Source organism: Opisthorchis viverrini (assembly GCF_000715545.1).
Source record: "Opisthorchis viverrini unplaced genomic scaffold opera_v5_144, whole genome shotgun sequence".
Taxonomy (NCBI): domain Eukaryota; kingdom Metazoa; phylum Platyhelminthes; class Trematoda; order Opisthorchiida; family Opisthorchiidae; genus Opisthorchis; species Opisthorchis viverrini.
In genome coordinates, this window is record NW_008751800.1 from 1,140,230 (window position 1) to 1,163,923 (window position 23,694).

General features: G+C 44.8%; 1 protein-coding gene across 1 annotated transcript in view; it reads left to right on the plus strand.

Moving 5' to 3' along the window:
* The window catches only part of T265_14111 (hypothetical protein), a gene marked incomplete at both ends in the record, with an annotated part of 43,977 nt that overhangs the window by 15,068 nt on the left and 5,215 nt on the right, over positions 1–23,694 (plus strand). Inside the window, 6 exons of the mRNA XM_009172081.1 lie at positions 543–677; positions 1,733–2,162; positions 4,271–4,632; positions 6,505–7,287; positions 14,315–15,149; positions 20,039–20,435. Of these exons, the coding sequence (XP_009170345.1) occupies positions 543–677; positions 1,733–2,162; positions 4,271–4,632; positions 6,505–7,287; positions 14,315–15,149; positions 20,039–20,435 (2,942 nt within the window). The remainder of the gene's footprint in view (positions 1–542; positions 678–1,732; positions 2,163–4,270; positions 4,633–6,504; positions 7,288–14,314; positions 15,150–20,038; positions 20,436–23,694) is intronic.

The window sequence follows — 23,694 nt, forward strand, 5'->3', positions numbered from 1 at the left end:
ACACAGCAGCAGACGCGTACCTCGCCGCATAACCTCGTGCGATCTGCACTAACTTCAGATACAAAGAGCCACGGACCAGTAGGGAAGAACACGCAGAGTGGAACGACCATGGATAGAATGACTCGAAACACGTGCTGCGTGTATTGACCTTATTCACGTAGCCAACTGGGTATCGACCTGAAATCCATCCTAGTCATCCACATTCGGCTCCAGGTAAGATCAGCTTCGCCCTCTGGGGGGGCACTCAGCCACAACGGCAACAGACACAAACAGTGGTGACCAAACCCGATAGTGATGAATGCGAAACAAACAGCTGGCTCTCGGTCGTATAAATCACCAGCAGGAACAGCACTGTAATGAGAACACGCGGAATTCAAATCACCTGACAGTAATCTGGCTTGACGTACAGTTCGGGCACTCCGATTCAACAAAACTAATGCGCAAAAGCTTCGTGTTTTGTTCCGCTACAGTTCGAGCCGTATGTGCTTCAACTAAGGTTAAAATCAGTATATAACCTCTGGTCATCTTCACTTCATTTGCAGGACAAACATCATACAAACGCCTGGTTGGGTGTGACGGCCGCAGGAATACAGTTGTATGGAAAAAATCAACGTGAGCGTCCACGCTATACATTTCAATGGAATATTATAAAGAACGTTTCATATCGTGAGCGAAAAGTAAGTTTCCTTGTTTTTCCGAGTAAACCTTACATCACTACTATCCCCCTACTGCAGTCGCTTCTAGTTGATATCGAGGAGACACCCAACCTCCAACGGACCCCGTGTTACTTTGAGACCAGAACGAGTCTCTAGTTCAACTGAGTTTGGAACGTGGAAAAAATTATGAGAAGTGTCGTGTTACTTTTGTGGAAAGAAACTCGCAGATAAACCGCTACTTGTTTTGCCTTGCTTGAGACTCATCGAGTAGTGAATGAAATGGCATATGCAATTGGGCGTCAACCACGTGGTATATTCTGTTTGACTGCGCGTATTAACTTACTTTACGGGTACTCATTGGTTCAGACTCCAAGTCTAGAGCTTCATGTGGACTAACTGGTTTGAATCGCCCATCATCTCATCTAATTGGTTCCCATTTCGGGGCGAGATGCCTCAGGGGTTAGAGCGCGAATTTACTGGCCGGAAGGTCCGTAGTTCGAACCCGTGCTCTGCATCTCGACTTCCTCTGTATAGGCTTGGACAACCTGGCAGTATCCCAACCCTCGAATTCCTGTTGCCTGTCCCGGCATTTTTTTCGTTCACATTCACCGGTTATGCTTTGGTTTGCCAGTGTTCGAATCAAATTCATTTTCTTGGAAATCCTACATGTTCTTATTCTGCGCTTTGGTGTGCCAATCCAATCCGTATTCATACTTAATGACTTCTCATCATCTAGACTTCAAACCTCTACTTTCCTGCATCAAACTAAGTTGCGTTGTAACTTATGTGACTTTGTTGAATCAGCACACGGATGATGGTGTGTTTTTCAACTATGGCTGTGTTTAGCCTTATCATCCCCAAACTGAACATTATTTATCGACGCGATGTCTACTTTTTTTCACGGCTCTATTCATTCAGACTGCTTTTCACCAGGATCCTGAGCCAACCATGTCCTCTTGTTTGCGCTATCTTTTTTCTTCTGGGCCTCGCAATGGCATGAGCTAAGTGTTTATCCCATTATTTTTGGTTACTGTATGCGGTACCTCAATGTATAATCTTGTAAACGTTTTCTCCAGTTCACTGTGAAGTTGGTTGATAACTGGCAATGTTCAAAGAAAACCAGCACAAGTCACAGTTCAAGCGCTGGTGGCACTTCATCCGCTCCTGCAGCAGGTCTAACTGATGCATTAAGCCAACAGACTGGCGTTCAGCGTCCACGTCAGTCAAGTCGAAGCACCGGTGGACGTAGTCCCCTGATGGGTTCTGGTGGGCCGACCTTAACTAACCTGAATGTCAGTTCGGGCGCCTGTGGTAGTGGTGCGTCAGCTGCGAGTTTACCTAGTACTCCTCTGTCTGCTCGGTTGATGTTACCGGCCGTGTCTTCTACGTGCTCGGGGAGTGGTCTGGGGCTTCCGACAAATGCTCGAATCCATCGAGACATCAGTTATGAGCGTCCCAGTCGTCATGGTGGTCACTCACCCACCGTTGTTAAGAATTCCAGTCGGAGTGAGTGACAAGTTTTAGTGTTTCTTTTTTCTCCTCCCTTTCATAATGGAGGTAATGTTTTTTTTTGCGTCCAAGTAGTACAGCAAAGTTTCGACCTACACAAATGGGCTCAATAACTAATTTGTTACTTAGTCAATCCTTGAATTATTGCATGTTTGCTATCGAGATATATCACTTGAATGATACTGTGCTATTCGTTTGAATCACTAACACTACGGGGCCGAACAAAGCATGTAAGTTTGGTACTCTTTGATATGAAGCCTTGGACGCCACTTATTTGGACAGTGCTGCACACTTGAACACGTACGCGAAGTGCCAAGTTCCTTTTTCCTTTCGAGATGTATATCGCCTTCCACTATGACAGCTCACTTCTGATGACAACCCGATCAGTGAGTGATTCCGGTGCATGTTCAGTGACTAAGTCCCCATGCGATCAAGGCAGCTAGCTTTTCAACGTCTTATCGAAGCATTTTGCAGGAAGTTTGACGAAACCACGGAAAGGCGCCAGGTTTTCACTAACCATCCAGCGTTACCTACCCATCATTTCGCGTTACTCATGCAGAACCTTAGTGGCGGTACTTGTGGTTGCCTGTGACTTCTTGTGGATGAGTATATTTCGTTGTACTATGCTGTCGTCATCATTAAGCCTCCAGAGTGCTCCAACATAGTTACCCTCAACCAACTCCCACACTAGGTGAGAATATCTGTTCCCATCTTGTTTCTCATAATGAGATAAACGTTTAGTTCGCGACTTCATCGATGAATAGGTTTTGTCGACCTCGCATTTTTCCAGAAGAGTACGTTCCATAACCCACCTCACCTCGATTGTACACGGATATCCATTACATATCATTGTTTCACACTCTGAATACATTCCGGACACACACATTAGGAAAACGACCCAAAGCACTTGGTGAAGTGACTTTTATGGTGTGGAAGTATCCTATTCGTGTATATACCAAATGTAACTGATATCAGAGTCCCTAATTAAGGGTGAAGACACGTGACTTGAATAGCTACGGCGGTGGTGCATCACTTAAGCAGTATTATACAATAAGTATCAAAATGTTCACCTTCGTTTGTGTTGCACAGCAAAGAAGAACATCTACAGCCCCTCTGAAGGTGCCTTTTGATGAAGCGTTTCAGGTATTTGTGTTTTGTAATGAGGGCGCCCCTGATGTCTTTTCAGATGGCATGTAAATTGTAATACCTGATTTCCAGTATTATCTTTAAACTATTTTTTCCTCAAAGGAGAACGAAACCGAAAAAACTTGCTTGTAGATGAGAAGTCTGGGCAGCTCACTACCGGTTTTGTCCTTCTTGGGGCTTATCAGAATTACAAACGAGAGATTCGGGTAACTTTTAACCTGAGACCCTCCTCCACGTCGACTTTATTTGCAAATGAATTGGCACTTGAGTACGAAATAAGTTTGATAGAAATTCGGGGACTGGTACTGCCTGATGAGCCCCAAGGAGGACGAGTTTTCATTGATTTTATTGTTAACACTAAAAGAACCTCAATATATCACTCCAGCTGAAACATGAGACTGCCCTTGTGTAGCACATTCAGTCGGGGAATATCATGAACGAGAGATTCAGATGGATTTTAAGTGTCTTGGCAACGCCAGGTCAATGCGCAGTGGATGTTTATCGCTATTCACCGTATATTTTGCGAGTGCCGCTAACTATCTGAAAAATCTGCAGAAAGTAGAAATCTGTGAATAGCCATGGGCACCAAATGTCAACCGGGATTTGGCGGGGTGACCACTGCACAAAAGGTGAATGGCTGTCGTCTGCTGAATTCGCACCTGGGTGGGATAAAAAAAGATTTCATGATGAGTTTGTTTCATTCCAGACATGGCAGCCAACTCTCATTCGACCTGAGAGGAACAGACGCGTTTTGGTGTGTTTGTTAGATATAAGCTGTTCATATTCGTGGACTAGTGGCTTGATGCCTAGCCGTTTTCCCCGTTGTTTAGGGTAACATGTGAAAGGTCTGTTGTGAGTGACATGAATTCGGATTCTAGCGCAACCAATATCTACCGCTGTTGATCGAGTACTGTAGTGGGTGCATTCCGTTACACTATTTTTTCATTCTTCATTTTCAGTGTTTAAATTTGAATCGGGCTGCATCCCGGGTCTAACCCCAATCGCTTCACGTTGTTCTACCAACGACTTACTGCTCGTCAGCAGCGGGACTTGTCTGACCGCTCCGCGTGTCCAGACCACGGATAGTAGTGGAGCTGGTTCATCAGCCTCTTCGAAAAGTTCATTTGCAGCCCACCACCGTTCGAATTCAAATCCACTGATCAGCGTGGTGGAAGTGTGGTTAGCAGATCCGAGTCAGGCCAAAACCGTGATGTCCATGTGCGCTGGCAATCATGCTCTGTTCATGCGTCGGCGCCAGCCGGACAGTGTAGAAGTGCAGCAAATGCGAGCACAGGCCCGAGAGGAAAGGGCTCGACGTGAAGTGAGCCGAAAATATGGTTTACCATACCACTTTTTTATGGACACAATGTTTTCGTCCCTGCCTTAAGGGATTTCTTGATTTACTTACTCCACACAACCGACGGAAACATTCACGTCTTAGTTCTGAATACTGAAATTATTTCACGAGTATACGAACACTAATGAACATTTGTGATTCGTTAGGTTTACTTAACTTGTTCTTTTTCACAAAGAGCTGTAAAGTTTTGATAGTAAAAAGAACCTTTGACCTGACGTTTTCTATGCATGTGAAAGGCCAATCAACTGCCAACTGTGCAACCTGAATGAAGAAAGCGGACTGAGACCTCAATGTTAGACAGGAAAAATGGAGGACATGATTTTAACCGTGAACCTTCCAGTTGTTAGTCCAAAGTCTAACTCATAACCTGTCCGGAACTGAGTGAAATCTGTGAAAACGTCGTTGTAAATGTCTACTCGCAGTCTGATATTCGAACCGTCTCCGTTCACTTTGGTCATTTTCTATGTTGTGACTGATTCGAAGCTGGTGTTTATAATCATCCTTCTCAGTGGCTATTGTGACCTATTCGGATCAAGTTAAGAATTCTGTGCATGTGATGCTTTTTTAGCAGTCCGCTGTCATTGGTCCACGGACAGCCCGATGGCCAGAAACCCCGTTAAGCAAAATACACAGTTACAGTCACTTGCGGTCAGGAGGCTTTTTACACAGACGTATTAATTCGAGCCCCTAGTCGGTGGTACTGAGCTGCAGGGTGTAGTCATTCGGAGAATGAGATGCGAAAAGGCCGGTTCATCTCCTGGTGGAAAAACAGGTAAGCGGAACGTTCGAAAGCTTGTGTGGGAGGCACAGTTGACACAAGTACTGGTAGGTATTTGCCATGCTAGTAAATGTGAGATACGTAAGGTAAAAGGTTTGAAAACTGTCCGTGAGTGATGAGATGGCAACAGGGCAAAGGATCTTTCCTTGACTACAGTTCAAGATTGAGAAATGGGCCGATGGGGTCCGACTTCAGACCTGGAAATGGTACCTGGGAATAGAAGAAAGTTCATGGAGCACAATTTGTAGGTGGATTAGGGTAACTGCAGCAGCAGAAAAGAAAGTTCACCTCGACAGAACATTACTCCTTGACATCAACCTTATGAGTGACGTTCCATCTCGATATCTCGAGTGTCATACCAACTGAAACGTGAGAGGGTCTTTGTGCCCTGCTTTCAGTTGAATGACTTCGTAAACGATGGACTTGGGTGGAACTCACTTGAGTCTTCCGTTGGAATCAAATTAGTTTGCGGAGGTCCGCCGTCCTGGAGACGTTTTTAGCGATCAGTTTGACATGAGCAGTTCAAACGAACATATCAGATACGGAGGAAGGTGGGAATTCTGGGCCAATAAAGATGTGCAGGTTCGGGGGCGTCACAGAAATATGGATAATTATTGGGGGGTATTGCACGGTTCGCGAACTTCAGCGACGAAAGTTGGTGGGGGAGATGTAATGGAATAGTAGGTAATTATGTGCAGTGAAATCGGAAGTAACGCATAGACTAGTCTAGTCTCATTCATGTAAACGGAACAGAGAGAGAGGACTGAGGGTGACTAAGATCTTTTTAGTGACTGGTGGTCTAGGTAGGTACCTACCTCGACGAAAACGGTATTTACCTGCCACGCTTTATTTCTCCACATCGATCGTTGAGAGTCTCGCAATCTAGGGATCTGAAATATGCGCAACAGACCTGTTCTCGTTTCGTTTGTCTTTTTATGGCAACCCTTATAGCACAAGTGATGCCACCAGGAAGAGATCTTTCCCCGTCTAGTTTTCAGAACTGACTAGCAAATTCTGAGTCACTCATTTTGACTTGGTACTTGTCTATTTCTATCCAGGTAGAGCGTAGCAGACTCGCGCGTGCACGTGCTGAGAAAGCAGAGGCAGTTGAAGCTAAATTGGCCTTGGAGTCGAAATGCGCTCAGTTAGAGCGTGCCTTGCGACAGCAACAAGAACTGCAACAAATGTTCCTGTCCGGTGCCATACCCACTGGCGATCATGCTGAATCGGTGCGTGAAAAGAATAATATCGTGAGACCACGGTCGACAAACTCTTCGCTGCGCTTTCCATCTACCGGACGAAAAGTGCTTCGAGAGCCATCAGATGACGAACGTTTTCGCACTCAAATCTGTCCGTCCACCGAACAGCCACACAGACGCGTTACCGACCCAACTTCTGATGGTGTTGATGGGCTATCTGGTGAACAACCAGTTGACGAGCGCCATCAGAGCGACATGCATTTTGGTCGGTGTGTTTTTTATCGGTCCGACGAACGTGTAGCTCAGAATGGTGGGGATCTAGGTGACTTCGAAGAGTATTCTTGGGACCAACTTCCCCGCGAACAAGGACATGCTTACACTCGCCAGACTTATGGGCAGCATCCACAACCGTTGGTGCCCCACCGACAACCACTCAAAATGTATACTAATGGGTCAGCCTCAACACCAGCTACTCCTTTTGCTCGACGTGCTGCGGCTGTGGCCGAACGAGAATTGAGGCCTCCCAATTATACACCTCAACTGTCTCGACGAAACCCCACGGAAAATGCCTCTTTCTTCTCCTCTGGCATGTTGGATCCAGTACACTATCCACCAGCAGAGACCAATTATCGTGCCGGACACGTGAGTATTGTTATCCTACTTTTTCTCAACCAATATTGTTTTTGGGCTGCTGTGTCATTCCTATTGTTCGCCGGGATATTTGAGTCGTTAGCTAAATATTTGTGTCCCAGTAACTGCTGGATTTAAATCCATTCTGAAGCACTGGTTACTGATAAAAGTTTTATATGGGTGTTCGGGCTTGCACGCGTGACACATGCAACTATAAACTATTAAATAATGAATTCTACGGAGTTCTGAGGCGCTTGCATGCAGTATACCATTTTGATGCGGTTGTTTTGAATGTAGAAGTGAACAGGGCCCAAACATGAATTCAGCGCTAGTAGAAGTCATCTAGCTGATTCATACAAGTGCGGTGACAGCAACCAAATGGATGCCACACAGTATTTTCTTACAAGTTCTCCGTTCCAGACCACCAGCTCGGCCAGCATACAACACTGGGACAGAGTTACTGAAAACTGATAGGTTAGCTCAAGCTGCATCCGTGAACATGCATCACACATCCCATGGTGTCAGAATAGTTACCACTCGGACAAACAATCATCGACGGACTGTTTTCAGCGAATTCAACCAAAAACGAGGCACCAATTAGAGGTACAAAGCAGACCCGTAAGTTTATTCGTAAATTCACCCCTACCTTTTGAAAAGCCCAACATATTGAGATACGCGAATTCTCGTACAGTATGCTTTATTTACTCCGCCTGTGCTGTTCCTTGGTAGTTGGTTCTCAGTGCCGTGCAAGCGTTTAGTTGATAGTCACAATGTGTAGTAACGGTATTTTCCTCAGGTTAGTTCTCGGTCTGAGCCTCCCAAAACAACCACCAAGGGTGGACAAGGTCTATTAATGCCCAAAACGAAGTCAAGAACAGTTGTACAGCGCTTCGTATATATAGCGTAAGCGGTTATAACTTTCTGGAAGCTCTGACGCGTTCTGGATGCGCCATTGGCAACCGGCATTTGGCCAATACTGGCTGTTGGGTCCAGATTTCTGACCAATCAGATCTCGTCTTGATGCCGGACCGGCAAGTGTCCCGAATTCTTGACCAATCTCGTGTGGGTCAGGCTTATCGGCCGTAGCAGCGCCTAAAGACGTGCGGTAAAGCGGGATCCGTGTGGAATTCTGCGTAACACCTCCCCCTTGAAGTTTGTTGACGTAGCTTCGAAGCCGAGGGTTCACTTGCAGTGGCCTCACTGGCTTGCGGATCCTGTCTGTCCAGCGTTGCGGTTGTAATCCGTTCTCAGGCTGGGCAACTGGTTGATTTTCTAGAATGGTGCCGAGATCAAAAGTGTCTAGAAGCGTTTCTAGACTCAAATCACTCGGTCCCGTGGGCAGGGTCTGTGTATCGGCCGGCCGGATTTGGTTCGCGTGGCGTATCCACTTGGCTGGACCAACTTGAATCTCGTAGAGCACTTTGCCGCGCCGGCGAAGGATGAGTCCTAGGGTCCACGTAGGGTGTCTACCACTATAGTCACGAGCCAACACTCTCTGGCCTCCGCTGAATGAGCGCGCAGTTGTTCCATGATGTCATTCGAGGAAATTTCCAGATTTTTTTCAGAGAGTGGCGTTGTACTAGCTTGTACATTAGTTTACCATCCTACCGACCAAACGTTATTTCAGGTACCTACTGCCAGGATAGTGGGATCGCCTTTCTTATCGAAGTTTTCGGCCAATATATGGGTCTTCAGAGTCGTCCTGGATAGCGTCAGCATCAGGTTGCATGCATCTGGTGGAACGAATGCCAGCAGCATTCGGATTGTTTTAAATTAAAGTCAATGTCCATCCAAACGCAACTATTTCATTACAATGCAACATAAAATCTTCACCGTGAGAAGTAAACCTGCATCCAGCTGAAATAATTGTGATGAAGAAGCTTGAAAGAATAGGGATGAGAGCCTCTGGCAGCTTGTTTGTGTTTACTTATTATACTTGTGTGTCGTTCTGGTGGTGGCGATAATCAGACAGCACTAGTCCCAGATGTTCGGTGAGAACGCTTAGGAGGATGTTGATTATGGAGCGAGCCACTTAGCTTCGTGAGTTTTGGGGAAGAAGTGGGCCAATGTATTAGCCATTCGGAACAAGTAGGTATTGCCCACTCTTGATTACCACACTGGTCTGCATCTACGTAGTGTAAACTTCCTCCGTCCAAACACGACTGCCGAACTTCAACCAGTGGATGTGGGGATCATCGAAAATGCTAAAGTAAATTAGTGGAATGATTTTGTAACTTATCTGCGCAATTATCTGGTAATGAACATTCCGTAAAGGTTAGTTGCTTTATCAAACGTTACATGTGGTGAGGTCAGTCTAGTGTGGCGCCGGCCCTTTTGTAGATGCAAGTAGTGATTTGGTTGGTGCATTATGTCCCCATCAACCGCGTGTGTCGGGATAAGTTGATGGTGACGGTTTAAAAAATCCAGTGTTTGCGGGTGAATTTTTGACAGTTACACCGCACACAAAGTGAACAGGTCGTTGCAAACCAAGGTCCTCCAGCTTCAGGGCAGATTCGAACTGACATAGTGCTCTGTGGGAGCAAGCGAATCATTTGAAAGAATCACCTATTTCATGAGGTTACAAAAAAGTAAATATCCTTCGGCCAATACACTATCCGACAACTTACTCGTGCTGCGTTCGTTTGTCTTTCGGCTGCCTTGTTCATGGACATAATGCATATTTCAATATCGTTCGTGCAACGACCAAATTGAACTCGTAAGTTCGGTAAGAGTTCGGTAACCACGACCACTGGATAAGATGAGTTTGTGACGTCTGAAGTGTTTTTCTTGTATGGATGGACTACTTTAGCTGTGTATTAATAGGCCAGCATTCAAATTTGGACGTTAATCCGAACCTTACGTTTTTCAGATATTGTAAGTGGTTAAGTCTGAGTTTAAAGTGAGTTTTGTCGGAATTTCTAATTTACACTCGATGTGCACAATTCTAGTCCAGCAATGAAGTGAATTACTTCTATGAAGGCCTGAAAAAACCTGGTGATATTTCAGCTTTTCTGATTTCTATGGACTGTAGTGTCTATGTGCTATGTAGTCTATGTGTCTATGAATGATTGACTTTTTCCTAAAACAGTCGTGTCTTTACCGGAATCAAGCAGCAGTTCGTACCTCGCAGGCTGCTTTGTGGATTCGGATTTGTAACAGTCCTGATATTATAGTATACCAGCGTGTAGGCTGCCTGCGGTCTAGCTGACTGTTTTGCCCCAGAGATCAGCGATAACCAAGGTGAAGAGTACTACCACAAGACCGACGAAGTGCACCGAGTATGTTGTGTGCAGCTCCAGGCATCCAATTTGAGCATGAAGCTATTTCGTTAGTTTTAATCGTTCCCCACGCAGGATTCGATGTTACATCCTCCCATCAACTCCCGGTCTACTGTGTCCAGCAGCAAAGAAGTTGTGCACCATATCTTACATTTCTCTCTCTCTCTCTCTCTCTCTCTTGACAATCAAATCCATATTGCTGTGCGTCAGATGTAGCATTAAAGTGGCCTTGGCTGTCAGCCTGTTTGGTGCGCTTTCGTTCTATCTCGGTGCGATGCGCCAGTCAGCCGCGATCGATACACACGTTACTCCCTCTTCTATTAGCCGCGAAAAGCCGTTCTGTTGGAAACAGGTCCGCTGTTGGGCACAATGTGTTCAATCTGAATTGGTCATTTATTTGTTGTATGTACAATTCTCCCATAGGTGGAGAAAAAACTGCCAACGCAGCAACAACTGATGCATGCTCCCGAAACTTTCCAGCATGTAGTAACACAGTGAAGCACCCTTCACGCTCTCGTTGTTCGAGACTGTTACGTTTTTTTTGTCTGTGAATACATGCCGTTTTATAGACCAGTCATGATTTAATCCAACTACACGATGTACACAGAACATCTGTTTGGATGCACACTGTTTAAACGTGAATAGCAAACAACCAGCTTGTTAGACGTCAACCCATCACCGTTACTCCAGTGAACTCCTCCATGGGACCTGCAAACCTAAGTGCAGTCTCAATGAGTGCCTTCTGATCCTTATTTTTTTATCCCAGGTGTACTGAAGTTTGGTATCGTGCAGTGCTTATTCGACTGCGTTCGATCCCTTGGTACAACTATTTGAGGCGGGCCTGAGCGTGCGCTTGTTAGGACAGAAACGCCCTTATCGTTTAGGCAAAACAGTGTTGTGAGTGGGTACCTTTGAACGGGAGCTACAATCATCCCCCATAAGGTTCCATATCATCACCATCATTGACAATAATACACCAGTACTACATAGTGCTGCTTAACAGCCATACAACATGAAGACAGAAAACCTTAGTAAGGTGTGGAAAAAAGTGCAGGTGTTGGGGCTTGGTCAGAGAAAGCCTTATTCCCCCAAGGAAAACTATCAACACTAAGTTTTCCACTTCTTCGGACAGCATTGAAATGAATACATCTGAACACCTTACCGAAGTAAGGCGTCTTCAGCGGAAACAACCCAGTGTCCTTTGTGAACCTCCTCGTCATAAGTTCAGCGCAGAACGACAGGTAAACTTTACCTAGGGAAGGGAAGCATGCGCGCAACTGGGATCAGTTGCGTGTCATTTCCTGCAGGGGTTTCCAACCACCCACAAGCAAGATCACGTAGGCCCTTGTCAGGAAGGCGTGGAGATCCCACAACACTCAGTTTGGCAGTATCAGCTTTCATTTCATATTGCCATGTCATGGCCTATTCGCCGCGAACATTTCGCCTAAAATCGTTCGGTTGATGGAAGTTTGGCATGCTTGACACATGTCCCAGTCTGGTAGGTTTAATCTGCTGCTCCAACGAATCGGATCTGTTACCCACTTACGCACCAAGAGGTTCCATACATCTTTCACAAAAACGATTTCCAGTTCCAAAAAACTTCCACTTAAGTGGATGGGGATTCTTCCCATCAAGTCTCTGAATAAAGACTGCCACGTTGCAGTAGGCGCCCTTTTTCCAACAAAACAGTGCATCATACAGATCACTCACAATTTTGACTATTCTCACTCCACCCTACGGAAAGCTGGTTTATGCGCACTAACAATTAGTCCCTTGCTTATTTCCAGCTTTTAATAGTGTATGCTATGACTGTATTTTCAGGGTGGAATTTGAGTGATTTTGCAGTAGTTGTCTTAAGTTCGTCAGCTGCATACCCCGGATGCGATGATCGATCAACCGTACTCGTACCCGATCATACGATTTAAGCTGCACCGATTTTGGTTGTGGGACTGAGAGCTCGTTAGTGTTTGGTAAGGGGTTGTGGAGTGAAGGTAAAGGAAGGGAACAAGCGGTTTAGTTGAAACTGCTTCATCTGTTGATTAGGGCCGCACACTGGTGAACGGAGAATCATTTCGAGAAACGGTTTTCTAGAGCGCAACGTGTATAAACGGCTGACGACGACTTGATATTATACACTTCATGCTCACGCCTATCATGATCATCTGAGCATAATTTTCAAGAGTGATCGGATATCGTTACCGTTTCTCGTCACCGTTTCTCTCACTGGATATCTCTGAAAAAATAGCCGGAAATCGGCAGACTATGATCCTATCGGGGCTCACTCACGAAGAGATGACTCAGTTGGTCGGAGCGCCAATTTACTGACCGGAAGGTCCGTCGTTCGAACCCGACCTTTGCCTCTCGACTTCCCTGTCTAGCCTTGGGCAACCTGGCAATATCCCAACTATCATGCTTCCTTCAGGTAGCATGGCAGTTAGCACCGAAAGGGTGCTATAGCTGATTCTTACAAAGAGAACCCCTTAGGAATATAACTCTGGGTAAAAATAGAGTTCGAATATTTAGCGACTCTGTTGTTGTAACATCAGTCTGTTTGGACTCAGACGCACGATTATCTCGGTACGTGTGGCGCTTTTATTTGAGAATTGCGACGTCCGACAACTCAGATGAAACCCAGGTTTCCGTCTCACTGCAAAGGCCAATAAAGCATAACAAAAAGATGAATCAGGTTTGGTTGCAAGCCAGCCAAAGTCGCGGCTTAACTACAATCTTTCAGAGCCTGATGGAACAACAGCTAAGGCACACGGACGGCTGTGAACACCACTGTCTTCATGTGGTGTTTTGTTGTTTTTGTTTTTCCGGCCAAACCCTCACACCTCCACTGGTATTGGCCAGAACACGCCAGTTTGTAATTTTTGGCCTTGTTTGATGCTTGCACCACTGACAGAAATGAGGTATTCGGAACGGCATCGGTCAGCGGTTTTCAGTACGGCTGGCCCCGAAGCTCGTTCACGGCCGAACAGTCTAGCCACAAACACAATTTTTTATTCACTCAGTTGTGACATAACGGACAACCGAGTCATCGCAGATACAAGGTCAAACACAACGAGACAATGTTAGTGCAATGCAATCAACTAATCTTTCCAGTATTAAAACCATCCCTGTACAAGTACCAGCCGTGGTTATCACATAAAGCGAGGAGCATACTTTGGAAATGATACGTTCTCCTTGTTGAAGTGAACAGCCATAAGAAGTGAACTTTGAGCGTAGTGTTTCCGAACTCTGTCGAACAAAACAGTGTCCTGTCGTCATATCCCATCCAATTCTGTTCATTTTTGGTTGAAGCCCGTCATCTTTAAACAGTGGCTCCCACTGACATCGAAAAGCGAATTTCCGCGACACTTTACCCGTCAACTGGGGCGCTCACCTTAACGTGATGTAGGCATTCTCAGGGTTTCAGCACTATAAGTCTGAAAAATTCGCCGTGCTGTCGTTGCGTGGCAATTGAGTTGGTAACCTCCTGGCAATGACGTTTTCACATCATTTGTTAGCGCTATTCCGAGTGAGCTTATACATTTCTGTGGTTTGTAGGTTGCCGTTAATCTAAAACGTAATGTAGAGTTCTTTATGAATTCACCTTTACGGTACTACGCACTGGTGATGTGCCATCCTACGGCAGTGAAGCATCGGTGTTGAACACGGATGTCATGCTGTCGATGATGATGGTGATGATGATGATGTGCCATCCCAGTCGATTTCTCAATGTTTTAATCTGGACCCCGTTGCTCTTTCAAATCTGTTAGATTGGTTCCCAAACGCATTGTTTCCACGGAAGTGGCATGGCTCCCGGTCACATGCTGGGTGCAATGAAACCTGGATGCTATCCAGCTGATCACCATCAAGCTTACGGTTTGCGATTTCTGCCTCCTCACCTCTGCACGCATTCGCCAGGCAGCCTTCCTGTCCTTAACGGCGGTTGCTATGGATTCACTTACCCTCCTATCCCTACCTATCCTGACGGTGATAGATGGAGTTATCCACCCAAACCCATGTACTCCTCATCCTCTTCATCCATGGCTAACCCACCGTACTATTCGGTCGCACAAAGTTCCTCAAGACCGCCACCATTTATACAGCAACCTGGTTTCCCGTTCGTACAACATCGAGACGAATGGTACTCCTCGCAGTTTCCACCAGTCTCTATGCATCGGCATCCACAAAGCTCTACAACTTACATCAGTACCTCTTTGTCAGCTATTTTGTCTCCGATTGCTGGCCAGCGCCGGCATCATCCCCAATTGAAGAATCCCTCCGGTGATGAACAAGAAGTCAAATTTTTCCCAGATTCCCTCGGTTTGGATGATCCAGCCCAGCACAAACACGCGAGCATATACCATCGCTCAGTTCCGTTGCTGGACCGCTCGGTCAGTCAACTTCATTGTGCTGCACCGCTTGGGCTTGATCCGTATCTGGTCCAGCATCAACAGAATAACTCTACGGCTCAGATACCTCTGGACTGGCAACAGTTAAGCACAAACCCCTCTCTTGGATATTCTTTACAGCGTTTGTCCGACCCTTCTGCAGGATTGGAGACAAATTCAAACGAAGGCAAGTCAATCTCTTGTCTTTTATTCTTCCGTAGGTTGTTGCTTAATCCTGACTGCCAACGCGTAAATCTCAGTTCGCCCACCTTCTCCATCGAGAGTATGCTTTTTAAAAGTTGGTTCGGTTAAGGAGACTACTCACAAGGTTGCTGAAAACTCTTCGACAGCCCACGACCGGTTTCGCCCTTCTTGGGGCTCATCAAGTAGGCACAGTCCCCGAGTTTCCATCAACCTTATGTTCTACTTGGACTTATCCACCCATGTTTGGTCCTGTGGTTCTTACTCATAAACTGGAACCGCTAATTATTGGTCGTTTCTCCGTTCACAAGCTCAAAAATAATTGGGATGCGTTATACGGGCGAACGCTGATAGGTTAGTCGTTGTTTTGTTTGCCGAGCTGATTACTTAGGCTGCAAACCACCACTAGGAAGTACATCAACTCACCATTGTGCAGTGTGGAAGTACGGTGCGTACGCATCAAACATCCAGGATAAATTTCGAAGCCTAAATCATTAACTGTTTGGCGGACGTGCAACTTGATGTGCCCTTATGCGTACGGCAAATTTACAAGTTGCCCTCGTAGTGCTCAAATTTTCCGACTATTTCACAACACCTCAACGTCAATGGTCTACCAATTCAATCTTCGTTTTTTATAAGCATGCGCGCTTTGGTCTATGGTGTTGTTTTTGGTCACATTTGTTCGAGGTTTGTACCACCGTCTACCTCTTGAGAAACCAGTATAAGGGACCGACCCAAACCGATCTGTTCTAGAGGGATATGTAACTGCTTAAAACAGCACTAGGGGATAAATCAAAAGTAGTCTCTTCTAAGAGATCCCTCCAGGGGCGAAAACTGCACTCGATGTAGTGCATATGGATTGGTATCCGGGCGGTTTGGGTCCTGCCCTTTGTTCCTTGAGTTTCCAACCGTCCTCTGTCTCTATACTCTTACAATTTCGAAACAGCGTAAGATACTTTTTTTGTGTGAATTTTGGCAAGATAGACCGAGAATAAGCTGGATCCCATGGGAAGGTTTAGGCGCAGTGTGGGATGTAAGTAGTAAGTGTGTAAATCGAAAGACATCACAGCCCTGACTGACGTTTCGATTATCGACGCTCTCTAATAAAACAGGAACACGAGTCAGTAGTTACGTGTTTTGACTGGTTCAACCAAGGGTTTAGTTGTGTTTGCATGCTTTTGTTGATAGCTGTTGCCATTGACCAAGGAAATATGATTATCTAAACCTATTATGGCCTTGTGTGGTTTGGAACCCAGACACCCTAGTTTATGTTACCGATAAAGCTCTCTGGTTTTATCCAGAGAGCTTTCATTGTGCTGAGTCGTATTTTAGTGTATCCTTGTCTTATGCGTTGGCTTGTCTGGGTGTTCCGCGCGAATTCCCTGGCAATCCTGTAATGTTAAACTGAACTTACCGGTTCCAAGAGAGACTTTCTGTCGCCACAACTATACAAACGAAACGGGCTGTCGGCAAGCAGGGATGCGATCGGGTTCCAATGTTAGGTTCTTCTCAGATGGATCTGCCGATGAACTGCTTGAACGTGTCATACGATGGCACTAGAAGTGACCGTGACCAGCCTAAGGTTAGCTCATAACTTTAGAAATGCTCACAACAGAGTTGTGTTAGTTCATTTGGGTGCTCACACCCGAGTGTTCACGTTTGACTAAAGCGTGACTGCCTCAATCCCATAGTCCTTTGAATCCATTCTTTAATTTTGCATGTCATTCCGTTTTTCTTGATTCGTACTTGTACCCAACCACAGATAACATTCGCTACAGTCGTGTGGGCGCCTGACTTGACAGGTTTGTTTTTTGTTTGTTCCTGTGCTGTTTAGCCATCGTCATCAACGTAGCCACTTAGGTGCACAATCACTTCAGTCACTTCTCTCACCTCTATAACCTGCACTGGACACTGGCTATAGTCGTTCATTTTCGGTGCTTGATTATCATTCTGAAACCTTGGTGATTATATGCCTTGTGTTTGTTTTCTATGTCGTTGTTGGTTGTGTTGTCTTTGGCCGCCTCAATTGCCTTAGTTCATTGTTTATTCAAAAATGGTTCTCTGCTCATTTAATGCGATTTGCCGAGGACTTCCCAATGCTTAACCAATCCATACGTGTTTTCTTCGTTGGTTTGATACTTTTCGCTCTGTCTGGGTCACCACGTAATTCAGCTTATTTGTATCTGGTTTTGATGTCCATAATTTTTCCAAATGGAGACTTGCCAGTGTATTGGTGTCGATTGCGAACAAACTCTCTTCCAGTGAGCACCAGAAGCAACGACTTGTCTGTTGTACATTACGCAGGATAAATGCAAAGCTAGTGGAGTTTTTAGATACTTCAATCGATTTGTGAAGTGAACTAGTTTTACGGGCAGAGGTATACGAAAACAAATGAACACTTATGCAGTAGATTCGAAAACATCTATTAACGGAATGATCGTGAATGGGAACCACTCTTCACCAGGGGGTCCATCGAACTGACTTTTTTTCATGAATCGGACGATCGTGATCGTGTGAAAGCAACGTTGACTGCTCACAGAATCACAGTTATTGTTTTCTTGATACTGATTACGCCTGTGCTTCGGTTTATTCTTCCTCCTCTGACCTCACACAAATGCGTGGGAATGTGCACCAGTCCATCCATCCTACCAATGAGCACTAGTCGGATTCAAGCCACATATTCCACCATGTTTGGTTAAACGATCAGCGCCGATAGACTAGTTTATCTGTGAATAATTCACTGATCCGCATGAAGATGTCGGTGCATTTTTTCCGATGTATAATCCAGCCCAACCAGGCAACAGGTGCATACTGTTGGATTAGTCAGAGTCGGGGAGCATGGTTAGAGGATTAACAATGAATCGGTCTCCCGATCATACATGAATCGAGGTGGTTCGAGTGGTCACTATGGTGGGAAATTCCATGCCTCTGTCACAATCATAGTAATCCGTGATAGCATAAACTTACCGATGATTATACCCGGTGGTTAAACTGAGGTGGGATCTTGGTCATTGCACTAGCAACGTCCAAATTTGGTTTAGCCAAAGTCAAACCACATGTCTTAGATGGTGTGGCTAGACGAGCAAATGCGAGTTGACTGGTCCGTTTAATTAAGCAAGTAAAGAAGTGTTCGGAGGCCAGCCATCCCTAATAACCGAGCATCACATCATGTGGACGGATGTGTCACGTGCAAGACACGGACCAAACGAAGACATGTCCTGATTAGTCAGAATGCCAGCCAATCCGAGTCAAGCACCTGTGACTCGACGCTTCTCGCCCCTTCACGGAGATTCTGGGACGAACTTGTGGAACACTCTGTGACTACCCTATAAATACAGTTGTAATAATCTTCCTTGGTCTCCATAAAGGGCTGTGTAGGGCTACCGTGCCTTTTGATATGCCGTAGTGAGCGGAGCAGGAAGCCTAGGGACCGATACAGAGTTGCACTAACGTTCAGCAAGTCACAACAAGAAGCCAATTTGCACCAAAGTCTGCTTTAGGTCATCTAGTGAAGTGTGATGCACCTCTTTCATATCATATCCTCAAGAGATTGATAGTAGCCTTCATGAACTATCCTCCATTCATTTACAAGGGAGATAGATACGTGTTCATTGATCACTTTCAATGAGATTTCAATGAGGCTCATATTCATCTTAAAGTCTTGAAATTCTGTTTGGATGTCAGTCGGCACGCTGACCACTGACCCTTATAATTCTGCGATAAAAGTAAGCGTAAGGTAAGTAAGGGTATGGTGCATTAGAGTGTGGGTTCTATCCAGAACCACTGGCCTAGTTGTGTGGCGATAAACTAACCGCTCGTGGTCTTTGAGGAGTTATGCTATCTCGGATACGTGCTTTTGATTCCTTCACAAGCCTTGACAGTGAGGTCGTCAAAAAGCAGAAGAGTGTAACTGGAGGTTGTTCAAATCACTGAAAAAATTCTTACTGATAAAAGTCAAGGCTATCGACTAAATGCTGCGCAGAAAACAATAATGTGTTGAGCACATACCTGTCGTCTGCTTGCCAAATGGATTATATGACACTTAATAATTTACTGGGCTTTGCTCAGAGAAACGTTGATTTTCATTACCACTTCAGTGATTGACAATCGCCCGAAACTGCGCCCATCACGTCATTCCAGTATATTTTGTTTCATCTTGATTTGTTAAATCTTTACACAATCCCCTGCGTTTTGCTTCACTGAGAGTCAGAATCTTTCGTTTCACCATTTTCCTTGATCGTGGCTGGAATTGAACAAGTCGAACCTGTCTGCTTCATATGTGGTGTTTACACCTCCCCTAAGCTATGTCAGTGCATCGCTGATCAGCGGAACGTCCGTTTGCTTGTGCAGCTACCGTGCGTGGGGTATGCATCAGAAGATACAATCGGAGAACCTAGTCATTCTTGATCCATTTCGTTTCCACATGTTCGTAAATGGCTTCAATGAAGACTTTATCAAGATATTCTCGGCTTTTACTCTTTTTGGACTGATCAAGTGTGTGTAAAATCTGTGGTCTTGTCATTGTTTCACGTCGTGTGTGCTGTAGCGTTTTTATGGTCCACATCACTGACCTTGGATATTAGTTTGTTCATCTTGGAGAACATAATGTTCGCTTTTACTTTGGGATTCACCTTTCCATACTCAACTTTTTTCTTGCCATAATGGCTGTCACTAGCATACTATTGTACAACTCGCCCGCCTTAATTCTCATTCCGCTTTCTCTCCTTAAACTTGTCGTGATTTGCTCAGTGTGCGGTGTAATTCCAGTGCCGCTGTTTGTTGTAAACCGCAGTTGGCTTAAATTTTAAATGTGCTGTGTGGTATTTCTGCTGGCACTGCTGTTGCTGTGGGCGTTTTTCATGCCGTTGGTTCCAATTTATATTCGTGATATATTGATTTTACCAGGTCTGTCAATCCTCCCGGGCATTCTTTCTGAGACAAATGACATTGGCAGCCGCCAACTAACGGGGACTGGCAGTCATCTGTGGCCAGGTGAGTCACTTCCAGGAGCTCCAGGACATCTTCCGGCAGTGCCACAGCAACAACGACAATGTGAAGAACTGTTGAGTGATGGGCCGACTGCAGAGGCATTTCAAGCAGGGCATCTTCGCTTGAATTCCGTCCAGAGAGGTTATCTGTCTTGTAGATTACAAGAAGAACGAGCCCGATTTGCTTTGCTCCAGGCACAGTTTTCTAAACAACTTTGTGACACATGGGCTTGTCTGCAGGTCACCCGCTCACCTGGAGAGCTAAAGTCGAGTGAACTATATAGTCCCATTCTGCGAAACCAATCCAATTCCAAGTGAGTGTTGACTGTTGCTATGTTTGGAACTATCGCTAATGGTTCGTGCGATTGTAGTTCTGTCTCTATGGCTTACCAGCTGTGTGGCGCGGTGAAAATGGTACAGAAGCGTGCTCTCTCATAGGGTGGCAAGTTTCGTGTGATCCATTCTACACGGAACCACACATGGGGTCTGTGTTTCTGCCACTCTCTGTTATCGTTCGACTCTGGTCGTCAAGTGTTCCTGTTCCGTTTTTTGCTAGAAAAATTAATGTCAACATCAGCAAGTGTGCATTAAATAAGATAATTTTTCTATGGGAACGTTATTTTAAAAATAAAGTGAGCCGCTTACCTCGATCTTGAAAACTTTATTTAGTGATCATTGACAGGGTGAGACGAAGCACAGCAACCAGATTTGAAAACGTCCCTACATGTAGATAATCATCATCATCATCGACAGCATGACATCAGTGTTGAACACCGATGCTTCACTGCCGTACAGCTATGGTTTATTTGAAAGCCTTATTGTAAAGAAAAGAATAAAGGTGGATGGGGAGGAGACTTAGTGCTAGCTTGCCACAATTATTCTGAGGTGCCTATACCTTGTTGTGTCGTCCGGAGGTAACCCGTCAACTCGCGTAAGGAAGAAGCCAAAGTCGAGCACAGGAACAGGTCTTTTTTTGCCGCGAAGTAAGGCGGTTTATATACATCGGAAAAAATGGCATGAATTGGCTGAGACTTTCTCTTCAACCAAATAACCAATAGGAACCAACAGTTATGCACGGTCGAGCAGAAAAATAACGAAATGCAACGACCAATAGGAGTCACACGTGAGAGCGGAACGAGGATAAATTAATAGGGACTTAGTACGATGCAATCTGGTGGCTGAACGTGTGGTGACGACAAATATAAGCAGAATGTGAGAATTGACCAGAAACGATCAGTACGTAGTTAAGACGAAATTTTAGACAATTAACAGTTTCGTTCTGGTAACATTTCCCCCTTTTAAAAATTTGGTTACCTGGGATATGCATAACTTTGTCTTCTTGGGTCAACCCGTAGAAATGCATGACTTTTTCCACTGGACTTTCGTAGTTCCCCCCTTCGTCCCATCCTTTCAGTAGTTTCTCTGCGTTTTCGGCTAGTTTTTCTGGGTTGTTTTCGATAAATTCTTTGATATGTTCTACTTTGTCCCATCTGGTTGGATGTAAACCAAACAGGGACCAGAAGTGGTCATAGAAGGGTTTTACCCAATCCCATCTATCGATCAGAGTGAAGAGTAGGTTTTGAGCTGGAATGGGAAATATGCGGTCGTACCACCATTTCTTTTGTACGCTATCCATCCTAATGACTAGTTGACCCAATTCATGTGTTTAAATAGAAGACAGGTTAGGAGCAAAAAAGTAAAATTTCAAATACTTTTAAAATACCAATTACGGAAATGGCAAGTACACAATTGACATGGGGGTTCTGGTAGTTCATCACTACCCACCTGCACATAAAATTTGTAGTAGAAACAGCGTTGTAGTATAGCTTTAGCGTCCGCGTCTAGTACATAATACACAAGATTGTTGGTGGTGGTGATTAGAACAGGTAGTCTTTGTAGTCGTTCGTCTTTTTGATGTTTTACATGAATATCGAACGGATTTCCTCCCAGTAACTCTTTGAAGTCATTCACTGTGAGTTGAGTAATTCTTGGTTCCTGCATGAGAGCAAGTGATTTGTTCAGCAAGTTCATGAGGAAAAATTGGCTGTGGTCACCGGATCTTTGAACAGTGCCGTATATGTAATTTTCGGCTATCAGTTTCACAAACAGGGTTTTCCCAGTGGTTGTTGGTCCTTCAATGACGAATGCGTTTTTTCTCTTGCACATCTTATTCATTACGAGAGCGAGTCCGTTAGCATTTGCTGTTTATTGATCTTATTCGCCTGCTTTAATCTATCTAGCCATCTTTCTCCTTCTAGGGTATCTGCCGGATGTTGACATTCTCTTGAATGATAATTTCCCATGAGTACTTCTTCAAAGCGCATAGCTAGTTGTTTTGCTAACATTCCTGCGATGTAGTTGTTTATGGAGTGTTTAGCGGTTGAATAGTTGTCGGCGTTTAGAGTGCCAACCACCTCGCTTTGAGAGAAACACTCGTGCGAATTGTTTGTTTGTGGATCACGGAGATCACTACCACTTTGTCTTCGAATGTTGTCCACAAAACAAAAACTGAACAATCCAAAGACTCATTGAAAGTGGAAATCTAGATAGAAGACAATCTATGTCTATTATGGCTACCATCCAACCAGTTATTAATTCGAATCACTTTGCGGCATACCTGGTTAGAGCTGCACAAACACCAATATCATGTGTGGGCAAGAAGTTGGAACACCTTCGTGATGACTTGTATATGGTGCCGAGGGAAAGAAAGGATTGTGCTACCCTATTACGAGATGATCGGGGATCAAAACAGAAGCACAATAACATCAATCGCAAACGCAGGAGAGAATTGATGAAGAGTCTAATAGAAGCTTATGACGCAAGGAGTTATAATGAATTTTACATGGCCATGTCGTGTGATGATCGCGATGATATCTACGATGAATACGGACCTCAATGGAAGGAAACCGCTGAACACTCCATAAACAACTACATCGCAGGAATGTTAGCAAAACAACTAGCTATGCGCTTTGAAGAAGTACTCATGGGAAATTATCATTCAAGAGAATGTCAACATCCGGCAGATACCCTAGAAGGAGAAAGATGGCTAGATAGATTAAAGCAGGCGAATAAGATCAATAAACAGCAAATGCTAACGGACTCGCTCTCGTAATGAATAAGATGTGCAAGAGAAAAAACGCATTCGTCATTGAAGGACCAACAACCACTGGGAAAACCCTGTTTGTGAAACTAATAGCCGAAAATTACATATACGGTACTGTTCAAAGATCCGGTGACCACAGCCAATTTTTCCTCATGAACTTGCTGAACAAATCACTTGCTCTCATGCAGGAACCAAGAATTACTCAACTCACAGTGAATGACTTCAAAGAGTTACTGGGAGGAAATCCGTTCGATATTCATGTAGAACATCAAAAAGACGAACGACTACAAAGACTACCTGTTTTAATCACCACCAACAACAATCTTGTGTATTATGTACTAGATGCGGACGCTAAAGCTATACTACAACGCTGTTTCTACTACAAATTTTATGTGCAGGTGGGTAGTGATGAACTACCAGAACCCCCATGTCAATTGTGTACTTGCCATTTCCGTAATTGGCATTTTAAA